At 39.9% G+C, this 27,886-nt stretch overlaps 1 protein-coding gene across 1 annotated transcript; it reads left to right on the top strand.

The window, feature by feature from the left end:
• The first annotated feature begins 236 nt into the window (after nt 1-236).
• wnt3a (wingless-type MMTV integration site family, member 3A) lies at nt 237-27,886 on the top strand. Its single transcript, XM_077519728.1, has 4 exons — nt 237-959; nt 9,925-10,166; nt 22,921-23,186; nt 23,264-27,886. Exons 1-4 carry the CDS (start codon nt 853-855, stop codon nt 23,741-23,743), a joined length of 1,095 nt encoding a protein of 364 aa, XP_077375854.1. The 5' UTR covers nt 237-852; the 3' UTR covers nt 23,744-27,886.

Here is a 27,886-nt window from a genome sequence, read left to right as displayed (position 1 = left end):
GTAAGCTACTGGTAAATTGCATATGTGATTTTTCACACATCAAGTTAAAGTAACGTGGACGTTTCAAGTGAATGTACTTGAAAGGTTTTCGAAACAAAGCACGTTCATGACGTAAAGATGTGATGAAAACTGTGCAACTGTCATTGTGGCTGATGCGGTACATTATTTTTCATGTTTTAATTTTTTTTTTTTTTATTCACTAATTAAAAAACAACAACAACAACCTATCGAATCCATTATGATAAAAATCCATTCCACCTGAATGGAGGAGAAGGGGGCTTGAAAGCACAGCCAGAGTGGGGGGCTTGTTGAAGTCAATAATGGTCCCGAGCAATTCACACATATTTATTTCTGCATTTTAGAAGCTTCAAGCCAGGGAGTGAAATCCGGACAGGTTGTTATAGCTACGCAATCCGCGGGGGTTCCGATGTCTATTTAAAAGCCTCTCGGACCCTCCCCTCTCTGCCCCCTTTAAACTACATTATATATCACACGCACTGCAATTCTCAATCAGCTCCAAAAAAAAAAGACATCTTCAAAATTGGCTCCTTGGGCGAGTCAGGGAACGTATCATCACAGATTACCCTTTGGCAATTCATCATGATTGGGTCCTAAAAAAAAAAGAAAAGAAAAAAACAACACAGGCAAGCAAGCTTTATAACTTTTTTTTTTTCTTTTTTTTCCTCCCCACATACATGACTGTCAGCTTGTTCCACGGAGTGATCGCCACGCGCGAGTTGATTGGCGCAAAGCGATAAAGATCCCATCATCGCCACCGTTTGTTTCCTGGGCCAGTTCGGTTCCGATCCGTGTGCGCGTCGGGCGGACGCGCAGCATCAGCAGCTGGCTTCCATGCTGGAGAGGTTCGGACGAACTTTTTGGAGGATGATATTCCTTAGATGTTTCCTCTTGTTGCTCTGCGGGCTCACGCGTGTCATGGCAAGTTATCCCATCTGGTGGTAAGTCAATTTGGATGCAAAAGTCACTTCAAGAAGTGTGCGTCAATTGTTGACAAATTCGTTTTGTTGCGTATTTGTTGATATTTTGTTTCTTCTTCTTTTGCTGTTTTTATTTTTGTTTAAAGTCTTTTTAAAACTATTTTCCAATTGTTATTTTTTTACATTTTATTATGACATCACTTGCAGTTTAATAAATACAGAATTTGACATTTTATTTACGAAGCATGATGCGTGCAACCAACATCTGGGGTCTCTAAAATGAGCTCTTTTCCTACCGAGAGTGCAGCAGGTGCACAAGTTTGACGTGCGTGTGCGCGTGAGGAATGGTCAGCTTGGACATGTTGATGATACCAGTTTTAATTGGAATTACTTTATAGTCACGTCCTGTGATTTATTTGTAGCATGTGGACAACAGCTGTATCAATAAATGAGATTGATGTTTAGAATTATGTTGTAGTTTATTGTGGTGTCAACTGCATTGCATCATACTAAGAGGTGTGTCCAATATTTTGGTCTTTTACCACAAGTAGGGAAGTTGTGGTTTCCCAGCAGTTTGCTCGTAAACACAAAACAATTTCTGCAAACTTTGTGAATAGGGTGAGCAGCGAGAAAGAAATGAGGCATTAAATTGCATGGATTCCTTGATTTATTGCATTTTTCCTGACTTTTTTTTTTTTGTCATTTGTGTGCATCCTGCATCTACATGTATAACTAGAACTTTTAAAAGCAGGAGCCATTTTTGTTTTTATACTAAACGTATGAAAAAAATACGACAACAATCAAAGAAATTATTAATATTCGGAGGTGCTTTTGTCTAATTTTGTTGAGGCTTTTCATACCTTCGTTCTCTGAGCTTTTATTTGGGTCAATACCACAATAAAATTGCTTGGTTTTATTAAAGTGTGTAACAAGTGGCTATATAAAATGGAATTCTTAATAATTAGATGATTTTATTTTCCACAAGTTTCCAAGAGTCACTTTGGTCCTGTATATATTTTTTATTTCCATAATCGTATTTAACATTTTGCATAATAGTGTTGTCCACCCTGTCATTATGTGGTAACTGGCCCTTTAAGAAACCCTCTGATGATTACAGTGACTTATGACCAGCATTTTTGCCTTCATGGAGGTCAACACAGGAGATAGATGCGGAATAAATATTTCGACTTGCCTTTTGTAATTTTCAGTATGTTCATGTCAAGCTGAACATGTCCACTCTGTCATAGTGACAAATCAATTGATATGACAACCGTTTGAGGAATTTGATTTACTCATCTTGCTAAGTGAAGGCTCTACATGTGCTTATTAAATGCTAACATTAGCCAAAAAATGTCCACTCTGTCATTGTCCACCCTGTGGGAGCTTGTAGTAAGTAAGTAGAAAAATTCTAATTTTTGAAATGGGGAAGTCTCAAGGGCACTTTAAGGTGATACTGACTCATTTTGAGAATTTCATGGGGGGGCTACATGGAACTTTTGCATGTGTTGTTTATGGCTCACTAGCCATATGTTACCCACCCCTCTCTAGAGAAAACGGTTAGCTCCTGTGTCAAGTACAAACATCCCCCCCCCCGACGGAATAGTTTTATAGCACTGTACATTATCGTTTGATAACGTGTTGTATAACGTCCAATGAGATCCTGAAGTGCCGTTGTTGCCAGGTGTAATCATGTCTGTGCGTCATACGCAGCAAGCGTGGACCTTATGGAACATCACAAACAAAACATAATTTATTTATTTTATGATTCAATATTTGCACATGGTTGGATACTGGGTGTATCTTCCTGTAACAGGTCCCCTGCTGCTTAGAGTGATGAGAAACTCATGATTGTGCTCAGCTGGGAGGAAATCCTGATATAACATTTGGGCCGTAGATGGAACAAATTCTGAACCACATCAGGACCATTGCGATTGCTTAAAAAAAAAAAAATCATATTTAATCCATCAGTGTATTATCATTTGATATGGGCAATGTTTTGAAGGATGTCAGTGTGTGAGACGTTTTGTGTTTCCATTGTGTCATCATAACAAGGAAATTCCAAAGTATCTTGATCTAATTTGGAATTATCAGTGAGTTTGATTTCGGAGGGCGGATCAAGTTGTTTGCGAAGAAGGACGAAAAGCAAACACAACCGTTTGCTACATAACTGTTACCAAACAATCACTCATTGACGTAATGTTTTTTTGTTTTTTTTTCATTTGGTAGGACTTATTTGTTTGTTTCGTGGCAACCGATCCCAAGGCAAATAACGTATTTGTAAAGCGCTCACTTGGCGTTTCGCTGAGCCAGACCGCAGCGTCACGCTCCGGCCTTGGTGCCCCTGAGTGTCTCCTCTCAACCTGCCATGACATCGCCTGGCTGCACCCGCCAAAAAAAAAAGTCACCCGCCAACCCCTTCCCCCCTCGAGTCCACCCCACCTTTAGAAGATAAATACCTGGAGGTGAAAGCTCGCCGCACATTCCTTTTCCCAAACATATTCTCTTGATGTCAAAGTCGGCTCCAAGGCCCCGGGGCCCACGAGTAAAGTGGTAATTCTGAAGCGCCCTGCTTGGGCTTGCTGAAATATGCATTAAACCTGCGCTGGATACGCTTATATGAGAGGGGGGCCAAGCGTGTACCCAGACTAATAATTGTATGCGTGTATGTGTTAAGTATTTATTTGAAACAATAGCGACCACTGATATCCAAAGACCTTACGAGGACCCGTCATTGGGAATCAGGACCAACCAAAGTCTCCTTAGCTCAAGACTGACTTATATTTATGTGGAGTAAATATTCGGGTTAAGGCCCAAATACTGGTTTCTGAAACATTTGGGATTACCCGTTTACATGCATGTGCAGACATTACGGTAGTTACTCCCGTACACTTATCACGATATAAACTGCGATATCTGGATAATATCAATACACAAGTCGGCATAATTTCAGCTTATTCATGTCACTCACCACACTAGTAGTCGGTTTCCTCCTTGCTTCAAAGTGTGGTCCTGTCCTGCCTTTGAGTTTCTTCATATTTACGTGCACGAGATGTATTTGTGTATATGTAAACACACTGTGGCATTTTCATGGTAGAGACAGAAAATAATGTAAAAACGCTGCGGAGAAATCAATGTATTCAAGTTAGGTTTGCCTAGCAGGTGGCAACGTAAGATGGCCGCCGGGCATACATAAGCCCTGCATTGTAGCCCAAGATCCCTTGCAAATAGACCCTGCGCAGAAGTGTTGTTAAATGTTAAATGTTAAATGTTTTGTTAAATGGAGATACACCGAAATGCATTTATACGAGCAAGTATTCGGGTTAGAAAAGGGGTACCCCAGGGGTCATGTTCGGGTTTTCCCACGTTTACATGGCCTTTAAAAACCCGAGTATTGCCACTATTTGGGTTTTGAAAGGATTATTGGCTGCATGTATACATATTGATAGTGTTTGTCATGTTTGTTCTCAGAGGTGGGCATTCCATCAATATGGTGGTCTGTCAATCCATCAATGACGGACGCACATTTTGTTGATGACACATTTTGTTGACAAATTGACGAATTTATCATTGACAGAATGGGTTTGACGCAATGACGGACGGTCATTTTGCTGAGCAATTGATGAATGGTGGGTTGACGGTTTGGCTTGAAATATTGACGATTGACGGAAGGGTGTCCCGACTGTTGACATTTGACGAATGACAAACCCTCAAAATTTATTGACACACCCACCTGTTTATTGCAACATTTTTCTTGAAGAATATGTAAAGTCAACAAAATATTGATCAAGCAATTAATTAGGTGTGTCCAGATTTCTTGGTTTCCCGACCTTAACTCTTCAACTTGCCAATAAACAATGTCTGGATGAGTTGCAGTAGAACTCCATCGAACATCTTTAGGATGAATCAGAACATAAATGGCAAGCCTGACTAATCTTTCAAGTCCAATTTAAGTAACCACCAACCTAACAATTTTGGATGAATGGACAACAAATCCCATAGATGCTACTCCAAATTCCTGAACAGACACTGCGAGACTTTTATTTTCACTTGTTGTTTTACAATGGATAGGTGGTGTCCCAATACTTTTGTCCATAAAGTGTATATCATGCCCTGCCACTGCTCTTGGGCTGATCTGAGAACTGGACCGCACCAAAACAATTTGACACTTTTGTTGCAGATGTCGCAATCAATCTTCCAAATACAAATTTACTTCTGTAAGATTCACAGAATGGGTGCTTAGAGATTTATTAATATAAAAAGAAGTGCCACGACAACGTCAGAGGCGCCACTTTTTTTTTTTTTTTTTCTGCGAGGCAACAGAGGTGGAGGAAGTTCAGGATGTGACTGACAAGGAGCTCTTTAAAAATGCGAGCCTGCGGCGCTTGTTTTCACCTCCCCTGCAGTATCACCGTGATGAGCCTGTGATGAATTGGTCAACACGGCTTCCTTTGCATTTGCACTCTTTTGTTGTGCGTGAGAGGGAGCAAAGCAAAAGTCTGCTCAGCTCTGGGATGTGGACTCGGGGTTTCTGCCGGGTGTGTTGTGCTGTTTGCGGGGGGGGTGTAAGGAGTGACAAGGGCCAAAGAGAGGTCAATTTGTGATAGCTCTTGTTTAATGGCGGATGCGCTGACTTCCTCCGGGGCCGTTTTAAACTTGCTCACCTTTTCTGTGATTTACTATAGCGGTGCAGTCTGTAGAAATGAGGCGAGAAATTCTGCCAGAACCGGTGTGACAAATAGCGCTGACATGCGCTTGAGGGCACGTAAAACCGTAATTCACTTACTGACACGCCGTGACGCCCGACAACATTGAAATGCAATCTCGAAATTCCAATTGCAATAAGCAATTTATATGTCATTGTGATCATCTGAAGGCATCATGGCGGTATTCAAGGTCAGGTTGTTTGGCTTTTCCACTGGGAGGTTTTTTACTGGAAAGCGCCTCAAGCCAGTGTCAGGACTTTTGCTAACCTTGTTGTGATTAGTCTCTGGACGAAAGGTCGACAGCTAGCGAGCTAGCCGCGTAGCTAAACACGACACACCTGCTCGGGTTCTGCGTGGCTGTTACAGTAACTGGTATCATTTGGGTGGATCATAAGATTAGTAGCAACTTTAATAGTCCGTTGACGTGGAGTGCAAACTTGCCAAAAATTCACTTTGCGGCTAACCTGCAGGGCATACGCCGAAAGTTAATAGTGGGCTGTTCTTTAAACAGTTTATCTGTTGTGACTTGTGTCGAGCACTCTGAATATTGATTTTAGTGAGTTGAATAAGCTGAATAATCAGGTCAACAGTTCATGTATTTATAGAAATCTAAATAGACAAGAGACCACTGCAAATCAATTTCTTGAATTATTGATAATAGAGAAGATATAGTACAATGTAGAAGCTAAATCTGTAGAGTCCTATAATGCTAGCTAGCACATAATTCATGTTGACGGCAGAAGACATAGAGCAATAGAGTTAAAAAAAAAAATCTGATAGCAGTCGAAAATCTAAACAACAAAAAGCTACAGTCCAGTTGCTGGGCAAACCCATCGTTACATCGGCTCGTCATTGACTTTCGGCGAGTTCTTTAAGACACGAACTGAGACGTCTGTACTGACATGGATCGACTGACTGAAACCTGGTGCTCAGCCCATGTATTTTGTCAAGGTGTCGCGTCATAAAGTACTCACCGAAATTGCGAAAGCACACAGCGAAAGATGGCCGTCTGTCAATGACGGGCCGATGGAAGGACGGTTTTGCTCAGCTCTGCTTACAGTCCATATTGTTCCACTCCAGTCCTAACAATCCAAAGTGGTAGGACACAGTGAAGACGATAACTCAGTAGAGCGCTGAACTCTGTCAAGGCTGACTAATGAATCAAGTTTGTGGTTGATACCTGTAAATGCTGACAGTGGTTGTAAACAGTGTTGCCAACTCTCCAGTAAGGAAAGTTGGCTGCCCTAAAAGTCGCAAGATTATTTTGAATAATTATCCATTTGCATGGACATAATTGTAATTGGACACTGTAGGAGAGAGGAATAACATCGTGGAAAAATAATTTTTAAAAAAACAAACAAACACCCTAAATATGTTTAGAACTACAAATGAACTTTCTTCTATGAAATAGGCCAACACTTCTCAAAATAACTTCATGACTTAAATGCTTTATCTACCAGAAAAAGTGGCTAGATTTGTTGCTAGTTTCTTTTGACAATAAACAAAATAAAAGTCGCTAGGTTTGAAAGTAGCCAGATTTCACGGGAAAGTCGCCAAGTTGGTAACACTGGTCGGAACATTTTACAAACTTGAGCTACAGTTGAAAAGGCGCATTACAAAAGTGGACGTCCCGGGTTCAAACCTGTCCTGGTTTTGAGCCTTGTGTCCTGAGTCCTGGCGGATTTCGTCAGCCTCATTGTTTTGTCCCACTGTTAGGCAAGTCCCGTTCTGGTGTCCCATTTTTTTTTTCATTTTTTGGTCCAGTTAGCAAGCCAATTGTAAATGTTTGGGCTATGTGCATGTCAATTACACAGTTGTCATAACGATAAACCAATTAAAAGTGAATGTAACTGTTAAATCACTGACAGGAAGGTTTTTGCCATACCGGAACTAGAACTACTTCTGTGTCTAATGCTGCATTCGAGGATGGTCGGAAGATATATCGGAGTTGTTTTTTTCCAGTTCCGACCTGAAAGCGTTCGAGGTGAAAGTAAACAACCAAAATGGCGGATAGTGGTAAATTGTTTTTTTTATTTTGGTCCTTAAAACTGATTTTGACCTCCAGCAAACTTACCTTCTCACAATTTTGCTTCATTTATTTTTTATTTTTTATCTTATTTCATAAGTATTTCATACAGTTCAGTAGTTGAGCGTATAATTTCATACAGGGAGATGGTGGCATACTGTCACGTACATTGTGTTGTGTCAAGTTATGTTGAATATTTATGAATGAGGAAAGCTATCTTGTTTTATACTTGAGTAAATTGCGTTTTACCATACATGGTCTGTGTTTTCTCATTGTAGAGTGACTTGTAGTCCGTCAGTGAAGTCGGGGTCCTATTTTCCCCCCGACTTCGCAAGTGGAAATTGGGGCATTCCTGTACACACTTCCTGGTTTGAACTCGGAAATGTCCGACTTCTGACCATCCTCGAATGCAGCATAATAATCATGGGCAATGTAGTCCTACTAGCCTTGCTCACCAGTCAGACGCAGCGCAAGCTGAGCTTTTCTGGCAGCATATTTCCAACATTACAATGCGAGACTGAGCAAAAAAAAAAAAAAAGGTTGGATCATGAGGGCATTGGCTTATTTACAGCTGTTGAACTGGGTCATGCCAGGGTTAAGTTTGAGTCATGCAAGGGTCATGACCGGGAGGTCAAGTGTCTGTTTTGAACTGATGTAACATCATCCTGTTTCAACTTGAAAAACGCTATGTGATGTCAAGAAGCAGATAATTCCATGTCAGTCCTGTTACCCACATGTCTAGCCACCGCCAATCCGATCAATTCACTGTCTATTTAAGCGAAACCGAGAAGTGTGTGTTTGTCGGATTATTACCTCGGTTCCTCTGTGCATCTATACAGCCCAAGGGGGCTTAGCGTCTCGTGATTCTCGATGCATTCTTATTGTTTCTCGTCTAGTCAAGTTGTTCTACGCCTCTCGATGTTATGTGAATAAATAGTTAAAATCTTATTTGTGTCTACGTTTTGGGATCCAACCCCAGCACCTAACATGTCAACCAAGTTGGATTTAGCATTAGCTAAAGTAATAACACAACCAAATTGGTTAGCAATTAAATTTGTTATAAATACAATAGCTCCTGGTGAGAATTTAGTGTATATTTGATTTTCAGCTAAATTGTCGTGTCCCGATTTTAAGTTTGAAAACCTGGTGGTCACCCTACCCATACCGCCTCCCCTCTACAAACTTTTACAGACCAGGTTTAGTTGCTTTTAAGTTATCCAGGTAACGAACAAATGCAGATTAAAAAACATAACATGCTGCTTGGCTCTTTGCACTTGGCAGTTAATGAAGATAGCCAGATAGAGGGAAGGTGAATAAAAGCAAAGACTGAACCAAGTTTGCACTTGTTTCATCCTCAAAGGAAAACAGGGAAGGCGGAGAGTTGGGGGAATTGAGTCGTGTGCGCGTTAACCTTGATACGCTCTCTTATTAGCCTAAGCTGGAGGCCTGTTAAGTGTGCGGACGGCTAATAACAAGGTGTAGCTCTCCAGGTTGTCAGCTGAAGGTGTATGAAGACTTTGGGATGCATTGTGAACTTTCATCTCGAGCAGGCCTGCAATTTCCACGCTCGCACAGGCCAGGTGTCTGCAAGGCGGGGAGGAGATTGATGGACACCTAGCATGCTAGCATCTGATAGTCAAATTAGCAATCATGTATTCACAGACATGAACTTACGTCTTACTTTCTTAACTCATTTGCTCCCAATATAAAATACTATAAATACTTTTTTTTTATGTTCTAAGTGTCCCAAAGACGTATTTATACGTTGTTGTTTTTTTGTTTTTTTGTTTTTTATGCCAGAGCATACAGAAGGCTTTGATGCAGCCTCTCAACTGCAAAGAACGGTTGCAGAAATGGTAGTTATTACACAAACGGCCAGCAGGTGGCAGCAGAGCAAAGGAGCTCAACCAGGGCCATGTAGAAAAAAAGCTCAATTACTTACAATTTTAAATAAATTTGTGAAAACTGATGAAACTTAGCTCTCTTCTAATGCTAATTGCTGCAAAACGGAAATAGATAGAAGCATACTTTTTTTTCCTGATGAAAGAAGAAACTCTAATCTTTCTTTTGATAGGTTCCATGTTTTTATAGCAATTGAACACAATATTCTGTGGGCCTTGCAAAATTAGTCAAAATCCAGTAAAACAGCCGGGAGCGAGCGGGATTGCTTCTGTGAAAATGGCTGGGAGTCAATGAGTTAACTGGGTTTTTTTTGTAGTGCTAAATCTCAAACACGAATGACCTTCTGTGTGTCTAGGTCACTAGCTGTGGGCCACCAGTACTCGTCGTTGGGCACGCAACCCATCCTCTGCAGCAGCATTCCAGGACTGGTGCCCAAGCAGCTGCGCTTCTGCCGCAACTACTTGGAAATCATGCCCAGCGTGGCGGAAGGGGTGAAGATTGGCATCCAGGAGTGCCAACACCAGTTCAGAGGGCGGCGCTGGAACTGCACCACCGTCAATGACAACCTGGCCATTTTTGGACCCGTCTTGGATAAAGGTAATACTTTTTTTTGTGTGTGTTAGCTGCCAATTAAGAGATGCCCTGCAGCAGTTTGACAAATGTACTGAAAATGATTTCCTCTGACGCTTTGTGACCTCCCAACAGACCATTTGACAAGTGTTGCATGTGATTTTCATTACACATTCTCAAAGCACCCTGAGGAGAAAGAGGGGGAAAACCTGCTCTTCTCACATGCATCAGCCATTACGCTGGTTCAAATCCTTATTTAAATAGAACGGAGACAACACTATGCCTGAAATCATGCATACAATCAAACTGCGTTCAGTCTTGTTGGAGTTTTCTTTCCGAGGGAATCCCCACTGATTGTTCTGCTGTTGATCCTCTGAAGCGCATTATACAACACTTCAGACTGAATGCTGGCGTGTTTTCTAATATGTTGACTTTCAGTGATGATGAATTGCAACTTACAGTCAAGTCATGTCAAGTCATCAAAACAAGACAAATCCAGGCAGTATTATTTGCGTGCATAGCGAGTTGAATGGGAACTTTTCCAACAGTTTGATATGACAAATACGTATTTTGCATATGTTTAAGCCAGGGGTGTCCAAACTACGGCCTGGGTGCCATTTGCGACCCGCCGTCCATTTTTCAGTGTCCCGCGACATATGCTAAAAATGGCATTTGACTCAGTTCAAATAAAATAAACAAAACAAAAATGTTTGGAGATGGTCAAAGTAAGAAGGGAGGGTATCGAAAAACAGGTGACATTAAAGGTTATTTTAATGAACTCAAACTATTGAAAAAATTAAAACTAAAATTAAAAAAACAATATTGTTACCGAAATAAAATAAAAACAAAAATGCTTTTTAAAGAACGAAAACTAACCGAAACTACATTTTATGTTTACAAAACCAACTAAAACTAACTATAATTATTACAAACATGTCCTTCGTTTTAGTCTTTGGTAATTAATTTAATGCATGAACCTTTGGGGATTATTTTAAGTGTGATTTTTAGTAGATTTATTTTGATATAAACCGGAATAATGACGTTTGAAAGTATGTCACACAGAAGTGACGTCATCTAGCATCAGCCAATAGAAAAGCACCTTCAGATGACATCACTCCCATGGCATTTTTTTAAATATTGCGCACAAGTAATACACATTAAAAAAAAAATTTTTTTTTTAAATAAACTAAAACTAAGCATTTTTTAAAGAACTAAACTAATAAAAACTAACAGAACCACCCTGAAAACTAATAAAAACTAACTGAAATGAAAAATTCCAAAACTATAATAACCGTACTGCCATATTACAAATAAATTGGTTTAAATACTGTAGCATTTTTCTAAATATGCAAAAACACAAATAAAAAATTTGTACAATTTTTAGGACTAAACAATTTCTCTTCATAACATTATGTGGCCCTTGCGTCCTTCTGATTTTCTGTGTGTGGTCCTCAAATGAAATAGTTTGGGCACCCCTGGTTTAAGCAATGCTTGCTTGGGGGAGAAAATGTTTATTAACGATTATTGACAAAAATCATTCGACCAGTCAACAACATTTAAAAGATGAAAGCAAAACTGCAAATTTCTAAGCAAACTCCAACCTATGAAGGCGTTCATATTCCTGACGCAGCACTTTTATCAGAAGCTGGAGAGTTTCACTTTTCACTGAGTGGCTGTTTTTGATCTACAGTAATAAGCATAATCGTTTCTGAGACTAAATCTGGAGTGTCGAAGCAGTTGCGAAATTAAGCATTTAAAAAAAAAAAACAAGGGCAAGGATTTATATGTATTTCATATATGGGGGTACAAGGTAGCTCAGTCTGCATCACATATTTAAAATGGAAAAAAGGTGAAATACAGCATTAAAGGAAAATAACTCAAGACATTGAAAAGAAAAAAGAAATTAAGACATTTAAAGGGAAATAAATTAATAAAATACTAAAATTACAAAAAGAATGTACATTGCGAGAACATTATTTTGGAAGGACTGAAGACCTAAAAAGTTTTTAACCTGTTGTTAGCTTATTCCACCTGTGTGCAGCATAACAGATAAATGCTGATTCACCATGTTTGCTTTGAACTCTGTCAATCAATTAACTGGGTATAAGACAGCCAGAAACATTGACAAACATTACTGTTGTACTTTTATTTCCTTTCACAAAGGTCTATTATAGAGCTGTCAAAATTAATCAATTAATCAACAAGTAATTGATTATCAAATTAATAATCAAGTAATCGTTTGGAGACGTTTTTAATTTAAAATTGTCCAAATGAATAATCGGCAGATTGATATTCACCAGTCTAGTCTACTCATACGCCAATGACGTTTCTCTAGATATACAATGATACTCATGTTGAGAACTTATCACCCAGCTACCAGAAGTTGAATTTAAACATGTCAAGCGACTGCTTTAATCTCTCAACCCCTTAATACTTAATGAACTCTTGAGCTAGTAATAAGAAGGCTTGAGGATGAGTAGGAGGTGAGAAGGATTCTCCATCCGAGCTCCTTTTGTGGAGGAAAATGCCGGCGCATCTCCCTCCTGTTGCCCCCCCCCTCTCCGAGCCCAAATTGCCGGGGCGCTGAGTGTTAAAGAGGAGGCAACGACCGGGCTTCAGTAGATCATTTTGATTGGATTAAGGTCAGTGAAGCCCTTAATAATGTGAGAGGTCAAAGTGGCTGGATTAAGTGCCTTTTGTCAGCGAGCAAGTCGAATGACTCGGGAGCTCCCGGGCCTTTGATAGGGCTTAGTAGGAGAGGGCTTCCATTTCATTGGATTTGATTGATGCTGGCGTTTGTCTGCGCTACGGCTCCATTGTCCTCGCTGGTGTCTGTTTGTCTGCAATTCAGACTGTAGTGTGTCCATTTCCTCCTGCTTCTTTTGGGCCAAAAGGGGAGCAGGCGTCTTTATAGGTCTCACTTGCTACCCGTAACGGCCCTCGTAATCCTCACCTTCACTATACGGAAGACAATTTCAGGCTGGTTAATGGGCAACATTTCAGCCTCCTTTCGCACGTTGTACGGTCAAACACTTGCCATGTTGTCGATCGTCTTCCCTGTTTGTTTTTTTTCCTCGCTCACTTCCAAGCCCCGAATCGCCAGCCCTGCCTGCGGGCTCCGTCTGCGTCAGCGCTCATTAATTTGCATTAAGTAAAGTGTCAAAACATGCACTGCAGGAATCTGCCCGTGATGAAAGGTAACAGATGTGCAGGTGTTCTCAGCGCAACCGGCCGATCCCGGAGCTGTTTTCGGCATTCCTGGTATTCACAGAACGCCTCCCTGCCGTCAACCTGCGCTTTGTGAGTCAGTTGACGGAGGCCTCTTTAAAACAAAATGAGGCAACCGTGGCAATTTCGCAGGTATTACAGGTATAGGTGTGCACCGTCACTCCTCCCTCAAATCATTACCGGCTTGATCGGAAACTCTGATTGACGTAACGTGGATGAAGCGCGCCCACATTCCGATGGATTGAAATTTTGCTTTTACTTCTTAAAGTGGAAGTCAACCTGAACTCTTTTACTGCCACACCCCGACAGTGGCAGCCGATTTCGAGCATTTTAGCTTCATCTTTCAAGGCAAACATTGAGCAAAAATTGAGAAGATAAGGAGAAAAGAAGCTTTTTGTGAAAAGATACATTTTCTCCACAACAGTGACTTTGACACTTATATTTTTTGTATAGTGATGCGCTGTGAATTAGATTTAATGTGACAAATGCTTTGATCATTCTCGTCATCCTTGAAAACGTTCTATTTCATCAGATTTCATCAGATTCCGTCATGTTAGATTGTAATTCCATACACCGGCAGCCCATTGAAAAGAGATACAATGCTGCCATCTGCTGGCCATTGTTAATGCGTGTTTTTGATTTCACAATCCATTGACCAGGCACTTAGACATTGCACTGCCCATTGATTAAAAAACAAAAAACAAAACAAAACAAAACAAAAACAAAACAAAACAAAACAAAACATAGTTGACGTCATTTAACATTTATGGCGGCATACATCGTGATTTTACTCATCGTTATTAACTCTTTTACTGCCACACGTTATCAAAAAACAACCCCGACAGTGCCAGCCAATTTCAAGCATTTTAACCCATCTTCAAGGTGATTGAATTTTTATTTATTTATTTATTTATTATTATTATTATTATTATTATTATTATTATTATTATTATTATTATTATTATTATTATTATTGTTAATTCAATCTCTGGTGTAATAACCTTATTGATTGATTGAATTATTTTTTATTTTATTATCAGTTCTTATTGCTGCTGGATATGTAAATTTCCCAGAGGGAGCCATCACAAAGGGATCAATAAAGTCAAGTCTAAGTCTAATGTAGTCAAGAAAATGGATGGATGGATGGATCATTCACGTCATCCTTGAAAACGTTCTATTCCATCAGATTGGTCATGTGTCAGTGTAATTCTATACATTGAAAAGCGATAGAATGCTGCCATCTGCTGGCCATATTTAGTGGATGTTTGTGATTTCACAAGTCCATTGAATAGGCACCAGTGCGCAACAACTTCCACTGTCCATTGAGAAGAGAGAAAAACAAAAACAAAAACGTAATAAACATCAATTACCGTTTTTGGCGGCATTCATTTGGAATTTAGTATACGTCATTAAACGTTTTTGGCAGTAAAAGAGTTAAACGGTTTTGGCGGTAAAAGAGTTAAACATTTCTTGACAATAATATGTTATAATGGACCTCACTCGTCTAAACATGACATTCTGATTAATATTTGTGGAATATGAGTTATGAAGCAAAGTCCAGCCGTTTCGATCCATCTCAAGGGGCGGCCATTTTGCCACTTGCTGTTGACTGAAGACGACATCAATGTTCCTCAGGGCTCAGGCAACGACCAATCATAGCTCACCTGTTTTCTGAAGCTGAGCTGTGATTGGTTGTGGCAAGTGGCTAAATGGGCTCCCCCCCCCCCTCAATTTTGCTGCTTAACTCATATTCCATTAACGCAATATTAACCCGAATACCTAATTTAAACTAGTGGGGTGCAGAGAATATATTATTTAGGGATGCATGATAATATTGGTGGCCAATAATTATAGGCAATTATCGACCTATTTTACGTCAAACAGATAAACCAGATAATAGAGAAATTTGCTGAAAATTATCGGCAATTATTAACCAATTTGACGTCATACAGATAAATCAGATAATAGAGAAATCTGCCGACAATTATCAACCAATTTGACGTCATACAGATAAACCAGATAATAAAGAAATTTGCTGAAAATTATCAGCAATTATCGACCAATTTGATTTCATACCGATAAACCAGATAAGGAAATTGGGCGATAGTAATCGGCATGCCATGTTGGTCCATCTGTTGTGGTTGTGGCTCATATCAATAAAATTCAGCTTTATGGTGCGTTACACACATTGCGTAAATTTTACAGGATGTTTCGATGTATTTGTACATTAGACTAGTCGGACCCCAAGGTATATTTGTATTCAATTTCAAATTAATTTTACAAACAATTATCGGCTTACATATCGATTATCGACATCAGCACTTTCTAAATGATTGCTTTATCTGTATCGGCAGAAAATAGCATTATCTTGCATCCCTAATGTTATTGTCAACATTTTTTTTAAAAGGGGAAGTCAACCCCCAAAAAACTGTGATGTCATCTTCAGGCAACAGCAAGTGGCAAGATGGCCGCCCCGAGATGGATAAAAATGGCTGGCTTTTGCTGCATAATTCATATTCCACAAATGTAATATTAATCAGAATGTCATGTTTAGACTAGTGAGGTCACATTTAACATATTATCGTCAAGAAATATGTGAGGTTGACTTCCTCTGTAACCAAACCGGGATAAGGTCGCGGGGATGCGGCTGCCGACCTCCGACCCGAGGATGGGAAAGTGTTAAGTATGTAGGATGAGCTCTGCTTTCCCCGAAACGTACGTCTCACCATGCTGGGGGAGGGAAGCGAGCACGCCGGTATATCATTAACTCTGTGCAAGAAAGAAAGAAGGGGCGTGGCAAATGGAGTTGATGGGGGGACCTTAGCCCCACTCCCTGCTGGGCTCAGCTCGGAGCACAATATCTTTGCAACCATGAGATTAAGCAGGAGAAAAAGTGCTTTTCCCCATTCACACGCCCTTTAGATTGTTTTATTAAAGCATTTGAATAGGGATTTCCCCGTCTGCCGACAAGCAGGGTCCAGCCAATGCATAGTTCTCTGTTGCTATGACTTAACTTGGTCCCCACTAATCACTGGCCAGGGCAAATTTCATATAAAATATCTGGCGCCATTGTGGGACTAACGCAGCGTGACAGTGGAGGCACAATAGGGGATTCAACCCCCCAGCAGGTTGTAGGGACCACTTTGGCCCGCCGGCGTTTGGCAAAGTTTGGTGGTGGAGCGCTGTCAGGGGATGCGAAGTGTCGTGAAACGCCATCAATTGCTCTTAAAAGCAAGCAGTGGAACTAATGCGAGAGCAGGTGAAATCAACGTTATTGTCGGTGTAATTGGCCCCACAAAGGTCAACCCCATGTTGATCGCCCACATATCTTTACGAGGCTCGAGAAGGCCACCTCACAAGCTCGGCGCTTTTTTGCTTTGACGCGTAAAGGAAAGTTGAAGTTGGAGAAGGAATTCACAGGTCAGTAACCATTTCATCCTTTTCCTCAGGTTAGCATGTTCATGTTTACACCGAGAGGCCAGGGCCTCTTTAATTGCTTCCCGCGTCTATTCCCTTGCTCATTTTGTCCCACGATAATCCTCTTTTCCTCACCCCCGTTCATCCCTCAACTCACTTATCCCTTATCAATGCAAAGCTGCCAAAGGAGTTCATCAGGGCTCCATGTTAGAACGACACTCACTTTTAGTAACACAAGACATTTAAGACTGTTCTTATCTGTGTTCTCCTGCATCGCTATCAAGCTTAAATAATTAAAGGTACAGTCAGTGATCACTAGCGCCATCTCGTGGTAAATCATAAATAAATAATAATTCATCCATCCATCCATTTTCATTCATTTTAAAAAGCGACTATTTATGTCAATGGTATGCAAAAATATGTTGTATCTCATAAACGTTTTTTTTTTTTTTTTTTTAATATATGTAATCATAGGTCTCGTAATCACTAATTATTTTAGGGCTGGGCTAAAACGGAATAATTGATATCGAATTGATTTTCCTTTTCAAGCCCGATATCGATTCATGAACTGAATGATTCATGAATTGATTATTTTAATCTCTTTTTCCCAAAAATTCTTAAGAAAATTGAATTTTAAAGGCCGATAATCTTCCTGTTTTCTTGAAATTTACTGTTTACATGAATTTAAATGTATTTTCTTACATTTATGAAGGACCTCACTTATTACACTCGAAGACAATTCAGACTATTTTTAATTTATATTTACAATTATTGAATTATCCATTTTCTGAACCGCTTGCTCCTCACAAGGATCGCAGGGGGTGCTGGAGACTATTCCAGCTGGCTATGGGCAGTAGGCGGGGTACACCCTTGAATGGTTCCCAGCCAATCACAGGGCAATTATTGAATTAGGATTCTGAAAATATTTTCATTTCATCCTTGCTGATGTCAATGTTTGTGTAACACTTTAGTGATGATAACACGCGTTACTTTGATAAATCAACTAAACCATTTGACCAGTTACTGCTTCCAAAAATGTTCATTTGGAATTTAGTGTTTGTGGAGTTTTGAGATTAGAATTGATATCCGTGGCTTTCGTTTCATTTACTAGAAGCAGCCATGTTTTGCTGCCATCTTCCTGCTACAAATGCCCAATGGACAATTTTGCTAACATAGTTAGCCCGTGTGGTGCTTGCATTGAGTGTCGGACCCAATGGGTCGACCGCCGCTTACCTTCCACAACTGGGGCCAGCAGGTGGTCGTCGCTGAGTCCCGTGATTCGGGCTCACGTAACTTGACAACTTCTGCTTTGCTCTCACAAGCTTTTACTATCTTTTTTTTTTTTTTTTACTACTAGCTTCGTCTGCTCGCCGCTTTTGCTAGCTGCTCTGGCTAAATCCGGGCCTAGGCTTGTGAAGTGTGCTCTCTCTGAGCCACCGTAGTGTGCGTGCTTCTAAATGCATGCATTTCGGCTTCATTCTATGCTATAGCCACATCTAGCGGTCACATATTACGCACTGGGGCTTTAAGAAAAAACATAACGTCCTTCTGCTTCAGATCCCACCTCACCCATTTGTTTTGAAGATCAGCAAAGACGAGCTGATCGCTGATGATTGAACTAAAAGTTTAATTCCAGAGTTGGATTGACAGGGGTCAAAAGGCACTATAAGCTTTGTGGGGAAAACCACTGGAAGCCATTTTAGAGTTTTCACCCGAGTCCACTTAAAGATTTCAAAACATTAAATTTAAAACCTACATCGATGTGTAATCAGACTTTTTATGGTGTTTTTTACAAAATACAAACGAGACACCCAGTTGTCACGCAGAATCACACATCCTGTTTTTTGTTGGTTTGTTTGTTTTAAATAAACTGTTGCCTCCCACTCTCTTAAAATGGTCACCCTGTACTTTTTGACAGTTAAGATTCTGTTACATTTATGGCACCACCAAGTGTGCTTGCATACAGTAGCTGTGTGGAGTGGGCGGTGGAGGATGACAGTGGGCCTTTTTCTCTTGCGTCATTGTTGTCTAATGCCCTTTAGTCCTTAAACTGGTTGGAACCTGCTGTAAGGGAGGAGCTCCTTCTGCTTTTAGCTTTGTACGTGTCCCTTTCTTTCTTCTCTTCCTTCACTCTTGATCATCAACAAAAACATGCACGAATGAATCTCTTCTTTTTTTTAGAAGTATTCCAAGATGTGATTCCGCTTCTACAACAATTTGCTTTGATATGTGGACACCCAATGCTACCGTCTGCGAGTCCATTTCCTAACCTCTCAAAAGCTTAATTGAGTCTCTTAATGATAGGCCTGTCACACCCGTGTCTTCCTCTCATGATGCCTGATGAGTCATCAGTTAAGTATGTCAGCCGAGAGACAAAGGCCCTCGCTGGCCTTATTCACAGACATGACGATTGATGTCTGGGATGAATGAAGCCCCACACTGGCACCTTTTGTGGATGCTACCTAAACACACGTGGTCGACACCAGTCATGACCTCTGCCGCAGAAGTTCACCACCAGAATGTTACAAGTGGTCTCAATAGCGTGGGTTGAAAGATTTGATGTTATGCAAGGCAGGATTAGATGCTTAGAAGCAGGTTGTGACCTACTTTCTCCACCACTAAACTCATACAGTACATCGTAAGGTCTAGTTGAAGAAGGTGAAATGACTACTTATCATTTATATAGAGTTACAATACAATAAATTAAATCAAGTTACTCAGATAGTGTTATGTTCTGAGGTTGGATCCCAAAAACACAGACACAAATAAGATTTTAACTCTTTATTCGCATAACATCGAGAGGCGTCGAACAAACTTGACGAGACGAGAAACAATGAGAATGCATCGTGAATCACGAGACGCTAAGCCCCCTTGGGCTGTGGAGATGCACCGAGGAACAGAGGTAATAATCCGACAAACACACACTTCTTGGTTTGGCTTAAATAGACAGTGGATTGGCTGTGGCTAGACATGTGGGTAGCAGGACTGACATGGATTTATCTGATTGGCTGTTGACCAGAAAAAGAGATAAACTCTTTGACTGACAAAAACGTTTAGTAAAATCACAATGTATAAACGTTAAGTGACGTCAACTACTTTTTTTTTGTGTGTGTGAATATATCAGTGGTCAATGTCCAATTGCAGCACAGCTGGGTCAATGAGTTGTGAAATCAAAAACACCCACTAACTATGGCCAGCAGATGGCAGCGGTAGCTGCTCGGGCCCTAACTAGAGCTGCGAATTACAATGAAACATGGCGCAATCTGATGAAATAGAACGTTTTCAAGGCTGACGTGTATGATCAAAGCTTTTGTAACATTAAACCTAATTTGACGGAGCGTCACTAAAAAAAATAAATATTAGTATCAAAGGCACTGTTGTGGAGAAAATGTATCTTTTCGTTTCAATTTTCGCTCAATGTCACTCAAATGACCCATTTTCAAATGGTGATTACTAAAGAACGGAATAAGTAGAGACGTATTTTTTTTCCAAATGAAATAATGGAATGCCATCTTTCATGTGGTACCCATGTTGTTTATGTAGCAAATGAACACAATATTCTGGTTGCTTCGAAAAATGAGTTAAAATGCTCGAAAATCTGCTGGCATTTAATAACGTGTGGCAGTAAAAGAGTTAAAGATTCTTGACATCACATAGCTCCTGACATCATATAGCATTTTTCCAGTTGAAACCAGATGATGGTTACATCAGTTCAAAACAGACACTTGACCTCATGGTCATGACCCAAACATGACCCTTGCATGACCCAAACTTAACCCTGGCATGACCCAGTCATGACAGATAGAATTGTTGCGTTATAAATTCGGGAGAAAACTCAAAGGTATGCAAGACGTATGAAAACTAACCAGCTATCTGTGAAATAGTTAATTTCAACTCTTCCCTGAAAAAATAGTCAATTTATGTTGAGCAATTAGGATAGGATTTTCTTGTACTTTTTATGAATATTTTTTTGCATTAAGTACAGTATCGGCCATTTTGGACAGTCACGTGATCATCCTGACGCATTGCATGCGTAAAATAGACATTGAATGACATGCCAGTGACAACAAAGAACTCCCGAGGAATTCATGCGTCCCACGGCGGGCATCAAAGGTGGAATTACGCCTTATAGCAAAGAAGCACTTCTTCAAAAGCACTACAGCCACGGAGGACTCACCAAACATTTGTGTCCAGCCGAAAGTGAAGATGAAACCGGCCGATAAGGAGGACACATTCAGCCGGCCGGCGAAGTTGGGGAATGTTGGCAAGTTGCGTGTTTCAGAGGCGCAAATTACCAGTCAAGTCAAGTCACCATTGACATTGTTTACTCTGGAAATGTAATTTGTGGGCAGTCCCTAACCTGGACAGTAAACATCCAGATGACTGTTACTCTGCTAGGCTAAGATGCTGTTGTGTGCTAAGCATGCTGTAGTCCACATAAGGTGAGGAAAACCCCCCACCATGCTTTGGTTTCGGTTAGTATTGTGGTTACAGCTCATCTTGCATTAGGGTGGGTGGGATAAGCTTCGCTCATTGACGGTGAATCGGGACTGGAAAATATTATACATTTGGAATATAAATTTGGAACTTCCAAGCATGGAACCAAAAACTGGATTCATGGCAGATCGGAAGCAGACATTCCATGGTTGGAATCCAAATTCCAACCATGGAATCTGAAATCAGCGGTTGGGATGAGGGATTCCGAATTTGAATTGGGGCTGGTGTCGCCCAACCACATATCTGAGTGGCAAGCCCCTCGGATGTTGGGGGGCTGAGATATTGGCGTCCAATTTACCATTCAGGTAGCCGTTGGGGTTAGGGTTACACAGTAAATTCTGTAGAGTAAATTTTACTCTAAACAGAATCTATTTTGTACCAATTTAAACACTTGGAAGAGAGTAAAATAAAAAAAAAGTCACTCAAGGGTTGAGGAACAAACAACTTCAGTTTGGGAGATTAAAAATCTACTCCCTGAGCCATGCAGTTCCCACCGTGTGTTAGTATATCGCTCGTGCAGGCTGGAATCTCCGTTTTTGGTCTCCGTTTGGATATAAGCAAACAGTAGGAGTGGCATAGCTCAGGTGGTAGAGTGGCAGTCTCCCAAGCTAAAAGTTGTGAGTTTGTTCCTCAACCCTTGTGTAACTTTTTTTGTTTTTGTTTTTGAATAAACTAGTCAAATTTAATCAAAATCTCTCCTGGCAAAAATGTACTTAGAATTTCTGAGTGAAAAATCTTTAACAGTTTTTTTTATGGGATAGGAAAATTCTCTTGTACACACTAAATATACTTTGAGTAAAATTTACACTGAATATTTTATTTTGTTTCGAATCAAATTTACTCTACAGAATTTACTGTTAGTGTGTAGTAAATATTACGTTAGATTGCCACTCAGATTCTTACAGTACCGTACTGTTCCTGAAATGTAAAACTTCAAATCAAAGTGCACATTTATCTGGATTTGCGCTGACATTTTGTTGGATTTTGGATTAGGTTAGTCATTGTGGTTGGAGCAGATGTTCGAGTTTTTGTGGCTCCGGTTGGATTTGGGTATTTTTTTTATATTATATCTATAACGGGGTGGCACGGTGGTTAAGTGGTTAGCACGTCCGCCTTCCAGAACTGAGGACTGGGGTTCGAGTCTAGGCTCCGGCCTTCCTGGGTGGAGTTTGCATGTTCTCCCCGTGCCTGCGTGGGTCTTCTCCGGGTACTCCGGTCTCCTCCCACATTCCAAAGACATGCATGGCAGGTTAATTGGACGCTCCGAATTGTCCCTAGGTGAGTGTGGATGGTTGTTCGTCTGTGTGCCCTGCGATTGGCTGGCGACCAGTTCAGGGTGTAGCCCCGCCTACTGCCCAAACCTAGCTGAGATAGGATGGATGGATATATCTATAACAAGCCTAATCTCTGACTCCAGACTTAATTTGAACCCAGACATGACTTCTTAATTTTTCTCAACCCATACCGAACCTGTTACTCCAAAAGCTGTCACAAATTTAACCCAAATCCAAATCCTAACACCAGTGTTGATTTAGTCTTCGGTGAGGGTTCTTCCCTCAAGACGTGCGCGATGAAACTGCACCTCATCTTCGGTCATCCGAATACTTTTGAGCCAGCTTTTGCATCTGTCTCCTTCCAGCCACTCGAGAGTCCGCATTCGTCCACGCCATCGCCTCGGCCGGAGTGGCCTTTGCCGTCACCCGGGCCTGCGCCGATGGCTCCGCCACCATCTGTGGCTGCGACACGCGTCACAAGGGCCCCCCCGGCGAGGGCTGGAAGTGGGGTGGTTGCAGCGAAGACGTGGATTTCGGCGGCATGGTGTCCCGGGAGTTTGCCGACGCGAGGGAGAACCGCCCCGATGCCCGCTCGGCCATGAACCGCCATAACAACGAAGCCGGACGGACGGTGAGCTCGTGAGACGAATTTAGGTTTTAATTTAGGCCGGCACCAAAGTCTGATGAATAAATCTATTTTATCCCCAGTCTCTGTATGACAACATTTTCCTGAAGTGTAAGTGCCACGGGCTGTCGGGCAGCTGCGAGGTGAAGACGTGCTGGTGGTCTCAGCCGGACTTCCGGGCCATCGGCGACTACATGAAGGACAAGTACGACAGCGCCTCCGAGATGGTGGTGGAGAAGCACAAGGAGTCGCGCGGCTGGGTGGAGACCCTGAGACCCAGGTACAACTACTTCAAACCCCCCACCGAGCGCGACCTGGTCTACTACGAGGGCTCGCCCAACTTCTGCGACCCCAACGCCGAGACGGGCTCGTTCGGCACCCGCGACCGCGTCTGCAACCTGACGTCGCACGGCATCGACGGCTGCGACCTGCTGTGCTGCGGCCGCGGGCACAATACCAGGACGGAGAGGCGCAAAGAGAAGTGCCATTGCATTTTCCACTGGTGCTGCTACGTCAGCTGCCAGGAGTGCGTCAGGGTCTACGATGTCCACACATGCAAATAATACCCGCTTCTCCATCTTGAAAATTCAAACTTTGGTCTCGAGCCGTCCGTCGAGCCGCCCTGGGATCCAGTGGACGAGACTTTGCGTTGTGTTCATGGAGGTTCGAAAAGTCAGCCTCCATTTTCTGGAACGCTTCACGAGGAGAACGTTATGAGTTGTGATGATCCTGATGAGGACTACCGATTTCTCATGGGGACGCAGAAAGGACTGTTTGGTAAATGTCAAACACCATATTGGTGTTTTTATTTTGTTCTTTTCACAAATGTTATTTTTGTCTTTTGTGTAGTTTAGCTGAGAATAGGACGACTTCCTGCAGCACGGTGGATAGTAGTTAGCATTAGGGCCCAACTAATTCATCGATATTAGCTCTTTTAAAATCAGCATTTTTTTTTTGTGTTTTGTTTATTTTTGCCCTTTTTTGCTTTGCCACCTCAAGATAATGTCAATTTAAATGTTCTGCCTGTCACTATACGTCACTGGCATAGATAGATGAACGAAGAATATTTGTAGATCGAAGACTTTTTTTCTTTTTCTTTTTCCTTTCTCTGCGTGACGCGCGCACTCATGGCCAACAACGAGGCGCTCAAAAGTGGTCAATAATACAAGCATTACAAGAATATTCTCTAAAACAAAAAGCACAAAATTTTCAAACCAAAGAGCCATACGAGGAAAACAAACAAACGCTCAAAGTCCAGCACTTGTGTCCATGTCGAATGAAGCATGTGTCCACTTCTCTTTATCAGTATTAGGAATGTCTCACATGAATGGGAGACAGTTGTGGCAGTTATTTATTGAAAGGAAAATAAAAGTATTTCCACCATTCCAGTTTGATTTCATCTGAGGGGATATGGGAGCAATGTTAAAAAGGGGAAGAAAAAAAAAACATGGGAAAAGTCATGTTAGGAGAAGTCCGAATATTACAAGAAGTAAAACAGAAATTTTCACTTTAAAAATATGACTGATCTTCTCGAAAGAATGCTGTTTTCTTTTAAATATCGTAAAAGTCATAATTGTGACTTTTTTGTTACAAAAATGTATTTTTCCGTAATATTGTTATTAGGATAAACATGACTTTTTGTCAGGTTATTCTCGTAATTGACTTTATTCTATATTTTAAATACAGTATTACAACTTTTTTTTTCTAAAAATTAAAATAATCCACAAAATTTGAAAAAATATTACCTTATTCTCTTCATAGTGACTTTACAATTACGAATATTTTCTCATATTACAATTTTATTCTTATAACTTACACCAATCTGACGTTGACCTGAAAAAAATACACATGTAAACAAATGTAAACAAGCATACCACCATCTTTTTCACTCACGACGCGTAAAATTGTGAAGGCTTTCTATCGCTAACCGTTTCGTTTATCCGTGTTTGTCATTTGCTGTTCTTGTCCCGTGCTCTCATTCGTTAGCTAACAGCCAATCCGTGTGATCATTTTACAAGCGCCCAAAATAACCCCCAGATGCTCGAGTGCATTCTAAACCAATCAGATGGCACAATTTAGGGCTGGGAATCTTTGGCTGTCTCACGATTTGATTCGATTACGATTTTTGGGTCTATGATTCGATTCAGAATCGATTTTCGATTCTCGATTCAAACGATTTTCAATTCAAAATTATTTGATTGACAAATGTTTTCTGCTTCAATTTACAGATATGCACAACATTGTCATGATCTACTTCAGTCTGCTTTGCAAGACAAAATGACAAATAGAGACAAAGTGTCTTTTTTTTTTTTGTTTTGTTTTTTTGTTTAAACCGTTATTAATTTTGTATTGTAAGTGCCTTTTTCCACAAAACAGCATGTGGGCTACAACTGCCTTTCCCCCTTATTCTTCATTTCTAATTTAAATAAAATCGATTTTTGGATATTAATATCGATTCGATTCGATTAGATTATTAATGAGAATCTCAATTCTTTTATGAATCGATTTTTTGGCACACCCCTATGGCACATACAGAGTATACTACTTTTTTTTTTTGTGCAAATTTAAATAATCAAAGTAATCAATTATTACTTTTTTTTTTATCATGATACTACCGCTTAATTCTCATAAAATTACGTTACTGTTCAATATAATAATAGAAATAATAAAAAAATACAATTCGTTAGACCCTCATTTTATTCTGACAATTTATTTTTATAACAATATTGTCAGAAAACCACCAGATTTTTCTAATAAAAAGTATATTTTTGTTGACAAAATACATCGTTTATCTTGTAAAATTCGGGCTTTTCTCATTACATTTGGACTTTTTTCTTGAACAAAATAAAAGTTTCATTTCATGATGTTGCAGTTATTTGTGTTATTGTTTTTGTTCATAAAAAGACAATACTATTTGCATAATTTTCTATTTTCTTAGGGTCCCAACCCCCTTTTCAGAGTGGCCATTAATGCTCCTTTGATACATTCACACTTAGTCTCACAATCATTTTTTTATTATTATTATTATATTGGTAAACATTCCCTAGGAAGAAGACAAAATAAATAACTAAAGATGACCAAAAGGTGCGAGTCTGCGAGCGTTCTCTATTCTCTTCTGACTTCAAAAACGCAGCATCACTGAGGCTATCGAACGTTCCTGCCTTCTAATGCTGCTAAGTCAACGTTGATTATTATTGTTTGTTTGTCATCGTCTGTTTTCAGCTTCTTACATTCAATATGTCTTTGCATACATTTTTTTGTTGTTGCTTTGAATTCTTTCTGTGAAAGAAGTGTGTTTTATAGTTTGGAAAATGTGAAGTTTGTATTAATTCCTGCAAACAGCGGCGTTCTCCCTTTTAAGCAAAATAGAGTTGTTTTTGTTTTAGTTGCTTTGTAGTCTGATTAGAGCAAAACGTGATTTGACTTGTTGCTCCACTTTTAATTTAAGATGACTCACAGCCGCTTTTTGCGTTTTGTTTTTTTTTCCCCCAAGTAAAACCCACTGAAAGCTGAATTGAGGTCATGTTGCCACTTTATTAGGTTCACCTGCACAAATGAAGGAAGGCCTTGCATTTTGACCCCCAAAAAACGTTTTTGTTTCCACAAGAAATAAAAACACAATTAAAAAAAAAAAAATCTTTCCCCTAAACAAAAATAAGACTTCCTCTTGAAAAATGCAGCTCTTTTGCAGGGGAAAAAAATAAATTCTTATGACTACAACTTTGGACTCCAACAATATGACGTAATCCTCATAACATTCTGACATTTTCTGTACAAATATAACTTTATAATGTAATATATATAATATAACATTGTAATGAAAACAAAAAATACAGCTATGTTTCCAAAAAAATAACATTCTCAGGTTATATTTATCTGAAAAATATCCCTTTTTCTGAAAGTTGTGACTTTTTTCAACAGTGCAACTTTTTTTACTTTCTTCGCTCAAAATTGAGATTTATTTTTCGAGAAATAATGTTTTCCTTAAGAAGAAGAAAAATCCTAAAAAAAAAAAAAATATTTTTTATGTTCTGAAAAAAAGACTTTCCTTGAAACATGAAGTTCACAAAATAAAAATAATTAAAGAATAAATTAATAATAATCCATCCAGCCATCCATTTTCTTAGCCGCTTTTCCTCACAAGGGTTGTGGGGGTGCTGGAGCCTATCCCAGCTGGCTTCAAGCAGTAGGCGGGGTACACCCTGAACTGGTTGCCAGCCAATACAGGTTAATAATAATAATAATAATAATAATAATAATAATAAAACTTTTGTGAAAAAAAATAAAATTTTTATTTCTAAAAAAAAAATACTATTCTCACTGAAAACATTTTTTTTCTTGACAGAACACATTTTTTTCATATAAAATTAAAACTTACATCTTGAAAAAATATATGATACGAACCTGGCAGTATTAATCAAAATGGAATATTATTATCTGTAGCAAAGATTTCCATACATTTTGAATACCATCATTCAATTGTGGCAGTGTACCTAATAAAAGACATGGCATTAAAGGTGTTTTCAGATGAATTATTAGATGCAGTGTAGCTAATTTCCTCACGCTATTAATGTCATCTGATGTGTTTCTGAAAACTGATGTGCTTATGTTAATTATATTTGCGCTCTAATTTCCTTTTTAAAGTCCAAAGTTTTGTAAATACTAGTTTATGATTTTTTTTTTTTACATTTATTTATTTTTCTATG

The sequence above is a fragment of the Festucalex cinctus genome, chromosome 1, assembly GCF_051991245.1.
Source record: "Festucalex cinctus isolate MCC-2025b chromosome 1, RoL_Fcin_1.0, whole genome shotgun sequence".
Classification (NCBI taxonomy): domain Eukaryota; kingdom Metazoa; phylum Chordata; class Actinopteri; order Syngnathiformes; family Syngnathidae; genus Festucalex; species Festucalex cinctus.
Note: the sequence above shows the minus strand (reverse complement) of the source record. Positions and strands in the feature narration are given on the sequence as shown.